The sequence below is a fragment of the Alligator sinensis genome, unplaced genomic scaffold, assembly GCF_000455745.1.
Source record: "Alligator sinensis unplaced genomic scaffold, ASM45574v1 scaffold472_2, whole genome shotgun sequence".
NCBI classification, from domain to species: Eukaryota; Metazoa; Chordata; order Crocodylia; family Alligatoridae; genus Alligator; species Alligator sinensis.
The window spans coordinates 1-7,574 of record NW_005842378.1 but is presented as its reverse complement, the minus strand read 5'-3'; the positions used below and the strand labels follow the sequence as shown (position 1 = coordinate 7,574).

The 7,574-nt window shown below is 44.7% G+C and overlaps 1 protein-coding gene across 1 annotated transcript in view; it reads right to left on the bottom strand.

Annotated features, from left to right (window-relative positions):
* LOC102372241 overlaps positions 1 to 7,447 on the bottom strand; it is a gene marked incomplete at its 5' end in the record, with an annotated part of 15,650 nt that extends 8,203 nt beyond the window's left edge. Inside the window, 3 exons of the mRNA XM_006029414.3 lie at positions 4,705 to 5,628; positions 6,360 to 6,461; positions 7,324 to 7,447. Coding sequence (XP_006029476.2) covers positions 4,705 to 5,628; positions 6,360 to 6,461; positions 7,324 to 7,447 — 1,150 coding nt within the window. The remainder of the gene's footprint in view (positions 1 to 4,704; positions 5,629 to 6,359; positions 6,462 to 7,323) is intronic.
* Between the last annotated feature and the right edge of the window lie 127 nt (positions 7,448 to 7,574).

Sequence of the window (7,574 nt, the reverse complement as noted above, 5' to 3'; positions counted from 1 at the left end):
ACCTTCACCATCCACCGAAAAGCTGGCAAGTCGGTCAGCAACACGCAAGTCCTTGACTTCAGGAAAGCCGACTTTGACAAGCTCAGGAGGCTTGTCAGTGAGGCCCTAAGGGACCGTGACCACAGGGAGAGGGGAGTTTATAAAGCACTTAGATTTCCAGACTACAGCTGTTACAGAAGCGTGGCAGCTTTCAACTGGGATAAGTATTCTTATGACAAACTTGTTGGAAGCTTAGAATTAAGACTGCAGGATCTGACAGAAGCGGGGGGGGAAGGTGAAATAATGATCCCATTGAGTAAGAACCAAAGAATTGATAGTCAAATATAAGGCAGATGTGTCAAACTCACTTGCACCCCCACCAGATTTGAATCATGAGTTCCTTGTGGGCCAGATCCAGACCCCCCCAGCAGGGTTAATGGCAAGGGTGGGAACCACTGTCTGCTCAGGGAGCCAGGGGGGGTTAACACAACTGTTTCTTGGCCTGCTGCTCTCAAAATGTGTTCCTAATGGGACTCTACACCCTGAAATTCAACACCATGCCCACTTGTCTTACTCCTACATCCAGGCCCCTCCCAAAACCCCACAGACTGGATCATATGGCTCAGCAGGCTGTATGTTTGACACCCCTGCTCTAAGGGAAGTGTCTTCTTCAAAAACATTCTTTTTCCCTAGTTTGTGCACCTTATCAATTCTTCTCTGCTGAATTCTGTCTTTGTTCCATTGTGCAATCACTCTCCCTGAATACTTATTTACATTTTCTCTACTTTACAGATTGTGGATTTCTGTCTTCTCACAATCTTGCACCCTCCCTAGACTATGTTCCTCTTTCTGTATACCCATCAATCCAACCCTATGCACTGTAATATTTCTTCTCTGTAGTACTTCTCCCAGTAAAATACTCTGATTTGGTACACGAAAGTTACTCAAAATACTGTGTTTTCTCACATACAACACACAACCTTTTCCCAAAAAACAGCTCCTGGAAATTGAGGTACACATGATATGCAAGTAATAGGGCAAGAGCAGGTTTTGCCAGTTTACTTGGTGAAACAGAATGTAGACTCTGCAGCAAACCATTGTTCTACTTCCTATGAGCAGGTTCAGATTTCTAGCTCATTTACTACAGGAAAAGATTTTTTTATTCATTTTGTTTTTCAAAAATAAGGTGTGTTTATATTCTGGGGTGTTTTATATACAAGAAAATACAGTAAGCTAAGGTGTGCTCGGCAGTGCTATGTTGGCTAGCACTATGGAAGAAAGAGACTTGGGGGTCGTCATTGACCACAAGATGAACATGAGCCTGCAGTGCGATGCTGCAGCTAGTAAAGCGACCAAAATGCTGGCTTGCATCCATAGATGCTTCTCAAGCAAATCCCGGGACGTCATTCTCCCCCTGTACTCGGCCTTAGTGAGGCCGCAGCTGGAGTACTGTGTCCAGTTTTGGACTCCACAATTCAAAAAGGATGTGGAGCAGCTTGAGAGAGTCCAGAGAAGAGCCACGCGCATGATCCGAGGAGTGAGGCCGCAGCTGGAGTACTGTGTCCAGTTTTGGGCTCCACAATTCAAAAAGGATGTGGAGAAGCTTGAGAGAGTCCAGAGAAGAGCCACGTGCATGATCAGAGGTCAGGGAAGCAGACCCTACGATGACAGGCTGAGAGCCCTGGGGCTCTTTAGCCTGAAAAAGTGCAGGCTCAGGGGTGATCTGATGGCCACCTACAAGTTTATCAGGGGTGACCACCAGCATCTGGGGGAACGTTTGTTCACCAGAGCGCCCCAAGGGATGACGAGGTCGAATGGTCACAAACTACTTCAAGATCGTTTCAGGCTGGACATAAGGAAGAACTTCTTTACTGTCCGAGCCCCCAAGGTCTGGAACAGCCTGCCACCGGAGGTGGTTCAAGCGCCTTCATTGAACACCTTCAAGATGAAACTGGATGCTTATCTTGCTGGGATCCTATGACCCCAGCTGACTTCCTGCCCTTTGGGCGGGGGGCTGGACTCAATGATCTTCCAAGGTCCCTTCCAGCCCTGATGTCTATGAAATATAAGGTGACAGACTATAGATGAGGGCGGAGCGGTAGATGTGATATTTAGCAAAGCTTTTTAAACACTGTCCCCTCATGACATTCTCATTCACAAACTAAGGAAATACAGACTAGACCAAAGTACTCTAAGGTACATAACTGGATGGATCATTGTACTCGTTGAACAGGTCACCAATGACTTACTGTCTAGTTAAGGTATCAAGTGGGATTCTCCAGGGGTCTATCTTGTGTCCAGTATTGTTTAGTATTTTCAATAATGATTTAGATGATGGGACTGAGTGCATGCTTAGCAAATTTGCAGACAACACCAAGTTGGGTAGAATTGTAGGCATTCTGGAGGCCTATGATCCAGAAAGACCTGGAAGAATTAGAACAGATGAGATTCAACACAGACAAATGCAAAGTCCTCCACTAGGGACAAAATAAGTGCATTCACAAATGCACACTGGGGAGTGAGTGGCTAGGCTGCAGTACTGCAGAGAAAGACCTGTGGGTTACAGTAGACCATAAGCTGAATACAAGACAGTGTACTCTTGTTTCAAAAACCAAACAGTATCCTGGATGTTAACAGAAGTGTCACTTGCAAATCAAGGGAAATGATTCTTCTACTCTGTTCAGCACTGATGAGCCTTATGTGGGGTACTATGTCCAGTTTTGGGCTCCACACTTCAAGAAAAACATGTGGACAGATTGGAAGGAGAGCAACAAAAAGGATTAGAGGCCTCAGAGGCAACGTTTATAAGGAAAAATCTCAAAGAACTAGGGTTATTTAGTGTGGAGAAGTTAAGACTGAGGGGGAATTTGATAACAGTCTTCAAATATCTAAAGGGCAATTACAGAGAAGATAGAGATGGGCTTTTCTCAGAAGTCATAGGGGACAGGACAGGACTAGAAGTAACTAGCTTGGACTCAAGCTGCAGCAGGGGAAATTTAGGTTGGAGGTCAGGAGGAACTTTGACTGTGAGGGTGGCCAAGCCTTGGAACAGGCTACTGAGAGAAGTCATGGAATCTCCATTCCTAGAAATTTTCAAATGTAGTTCAGACAGACACTTGACTGGGTTCAGTCAAGGAAGATCCTGCCTTGAGCAGGGGCCTGGACTGGATGACCTCATGAAGTCCTTCTCAGCCCTATATTCCTATGATCTTAAAAAGGCATGAATTAGGAAATATTAAGATTATAGTACCCTAACATATGTGAAAATGAATTAATTTGTAAAGTATATTTTGCAAATATTGCAAGTTTTACTATTGAATCCATTTATTAATAAAGTGAATATCTGTTATGGAGAATACTGAAATATTTTATAGGAAGGATCTCTAGCAAAGTATTACCTATACTAGGGGGATGAAAGATCTGGCTCACAGGACTCCTAAGGGGCTGGAAATTCAGCCTGTCTGCCAAATTTCTAGCTACAGAGCCTTGCTGGGGATGTCAATGGCTGGGATCCATCCCAGGAGCTCTGGTGAGTTTGACACCTCTGACTAATACAATAGGCAAACGAAATCCAACACTTTTTGGGGTGTGTTGTCGACTGTGTGTTTCTGTATTTACTCAATTTTAAGACAAGGTTTCCCCCCTATTTATCATGCAGAAAAACTCTTCATCTTAGAATCACATACAAGCATGGTGGGGAGACAGTCAGCTGCTGTAGCTCAGGTTCCAGCCCCTACTGGGGGCCATGGCCACAGATGCTGCCTGTGCCCCATCCCTCCCAATCGCCACCTCTGCACCCCATCTCCCCCCCGCCCCCCCCACCTCTGATTCCCCACCTGCCCACCTCCTTTTCCCCTTCCCCATTACCCTTTCTCCATGGCAGCCTGGGGCACTAAACATGACCCAGCCCAGCCCTGCAGCAACAGCACACGGCCTGCATGGCTGCTAAGGGGGCTGGGCTGGGGCCTTGCTCAGTAAACCAGGCTACAACAGAGATGGATCCTGCTGGTGTGGAGCAAGGCTAAGGGGTGGGGGTGGAAAACAGGGAGCAGAGAAGCTGATGGGGGACGGGTAAAAGGGGGAGTAGAGAGGTTAGGGGGAGGGGGAAGAGCAGAGGCAGAAACAGAAGCAGGGGGTCTGAGGCTCAGGGCAGGCGGTCTGAGGCTCAGGGGGGGTAGGCACAAGCTGGAGGCAAGCTGCTTGACCTCCCCACATCACTTACCTCCTTGTAGCAGTGAGGGGGGGGATGAATTAAAAAGACTCAGCACTCCAATAATTAGTTTCTATACATGGAAAATTATAATAAAATTATAAATAGTCCATGTATAGAATCTAATTTCAGTCATTTTAGATTTGAATAAATATTGTATTTAATAATCCTGAGGCCTGATTCTGAAATGCAAACCTCTTCACTATAAAATGAAGTATTTGGGTCTATGAACAGTTAGTGAAAATGCATAAACTTTAATTCAAAGTTATTCAGCCTTCCAACTCAGGATAGCACAAAATGCCTGAAAATGTGAGTTGTGGAGGTCACAATATCCCAACTTCTAGATCTTGGTCTTACAAACCTTTCAATAGGTTAAAGGGTAAAATGCTAGCTAATAGCTTATCATCCTTAATTTCATTCAATTTGACAAGGATTAGTGCTTGCTATTTGGCTCTTAGTGAGGGGTGTACTACCACAGCTTATCTTCCTGCTGTAACAGCAAAAGAATACCTCACCTGTCTGAACACCATTCATGTGGCAAGTCATTATGGGATGGACGGTCATGAAAAGGACGTAACCTTTGTCCATGTCCCTTATTAGTGTAATCAAAATTGTTCAACTGCTGCTGCTCTTGTAGATCATCATATGGCTGATGATCATGAAAAGGTCTGTATCTTTGTCCAGGCCCTTTATTATCATAATCTTTTAACTGCATTTCCTTCTGCAAGTCACTGCAAGGCTGGTGATCATGAAAAGGTCTCAGTCTTTGCCCATGAACCCTGTTAACAAATTCAAAGTCTCCCAGCTGCATCTGTGGTTGTAAATCATCACGTGATTCGTACTCACGAAAAGGTCTCAATCTCTGACCAGGCCCCTTGTTGATGAAATCTAAATCTTTCAGTTGCATCTGTGGTTGAAACTCATCATGTGACTGATGGTCATGGAAAGGCCTTTGCCTCTGGCCACGACCCCTGTTGACAAAATCAAAGTCTTTTGGCTGCATGTCTCCTTGTAAGTCACTGTGAGAGGCGTGGTCAGGAAAGGTTCTTTGCCTTTGTCCATGGCCCCTATTAAATTCAAAGTCTCTTGACTGCCTGTCTGCCTGCAGGTCATCATAAGACTGGTGGCCATGAAAAGGTCTCAGTCGTTGTCCAGGTCCCTTGTTACAGAAATCTAAATCCTTCAGCTGCATTTCTTCCGGATAATCATCATAAAATTGGTGGTCAGGAAAAGGTCTTATCCTTTGCCCAGGTCCCCTGTTGTAGTCCCAATTTCTCATTTGCATTGGGGCTCGTAAATCATCCTGAGACTGGTGATCAGGAAATGGTCTTCGTCTTTGTCCAGGTCCTTTGTTAATGAAATCAAAATCTCTCAACTGCAACTGCCCTTGCAAATCATCATGAGAGTGGTCATCATAAATTCGTAATCTTTTCCCAGGTCTGCAAAAAGAACTGACGTGTTAAACAGCATCTTTATAATATGAGTATAAATACTCTAAATAACTCCTCCAAAAAAAACAAAAAAACCTCACAAGATTTTTTTACCTTAACTTTCTGATTAAATTAATTAGAGAAACAACAAGATGACAAGAAAAATTACAACAAACATTCCACCACAATTTCTTAGCCTTAGAGAGAGAGGTAAACATAAACTGGCCTCCAAGGAAAAGAATTAAAATAAAATTCACCACTGTACTGAAATGTTATGGAAAAGCAGAATTAAATAATCCCTTCAAAAAAACCTAACCCCCCCAAAACAAACCAAAAAAAACCAACACAAAAAACGATAAGGTTTGTACCATAAAATTTTTCCCAGTGAACCCAAGTTCTTATTCCCCTTTAAAGGTAGATATTCTGTCAAAGCATGCCTTTCATAGTTTCATAGTTATTAGCGGCTGGAAGGGAATTTACAGATTATTGCGTCCAGCCCCCCTGCACTTGGGCCTTCACCTTCTTGCCACAATTTAAAATTTTTATAAATATATTTTGAATGAAGAGTTCTTTTATGATTGCAGCCTTACTGGCAAGATGTAGGATACTTTCAGTATTTTAAAACAAGTTTCAATTTAGTTAAGCCTAATTGGTATCTCTCTATTTACCAGTTTACTAGTCCCGAGTTAATTATCTTTCATGGTACACTTAGTTTAAAAAATGGCACATTTGTTAGTTACCCATGGAAATCTTCATTTGGAAACCTATCTACAGGTCCTTCCATCACAATTGGTGGGGGCATAATATCATCATCAGAATCCCATACATCCATTCCAAGGTTACTAGGAAAAATAAAAACATTTGATTACATATTTTCTTTATGAAAATAGGACTGAGATAAATAATATACAATAAAAACTCTGTTAACTGGCAACTTACAAGCTGGTTTTATTAACTGGCATGCATGCTTGTAAGGTAAAGTGAAACCGGAAGTGCCCACCGTGGCACTTCTGGTTTTGCTGAGCCCCCATGGCCCAGGGCAAAGCAGCCTGTGCTGCCGAGCCCCCATGGCCCAGGGCATAGCAGGCTGTGCAGGGCCCCGCACAAGGCCCGCGGGAGGGTCAGTGATGCTGCTGGAGGGGCGGCAACGCCTTGGACACGGCGGCCCAAACAGGCAAAGACGCCTGTTCGGGCCTCCCAATTACCCGGCATATTTTGTTATCCAGCACCCCCCATTCTCCATGGGTGCCAGATAACAAAGCTTTTACGGTACATAAGAATTTATCCAGCTTCAAAAAACAAAGAATTCAGGGAATGTTGGCTTAATAGTCACACTGTATGCCATCTGGTGAATATTAGTTTATTTTTCCCTTTTCCCGGAAACTGTTCTAACCAATGGGTTGAAATAACCTAGCTCCAGTCTGGCACAGGCCAGGTGGCTTTGGCAGCATGTCCAGGGCAGCACGAGGGGATGTCTGCATCCACACTGTGGACAGGTTCTGCTACTACTTCTCCTCACTACCTGTGTTCCCTGGCTGGGGCAGAGGGACAGCTTTGAGCTGGTTGGAAGCCATGTTGAGACCAAGCAGCTGGAAGCTGTGTCCACATTGCTGCCACTTGTCCTTCTCTTCCTGCCTACCCTACCCCTTCCCCTCACCTCCCTTAACTGCAGTACAGGCACAGTTGGAAGTTGCTCAGACCTACTTGGCTCTCCACTGGCCAGAAGCTGTGCATACACTGCAGGCAAAAGCAAGGAGGACAGGGAGAAAACAGTAGCAGCAGCAGCGATGTGGGCATAGCGTCCAGTTGTCCGGTCCTAGTGCAGCTCCTCACTGCCTAGCCCTAGCACAGGTACAGGTAGAGGCAAAACACTCTGGCTTTGCAGGCCAGATCTGGTCCATAGACTGTATGTTGCCAACCCCTGCCTTAGGAGACTGACCGAAAAGAAAAAAAAG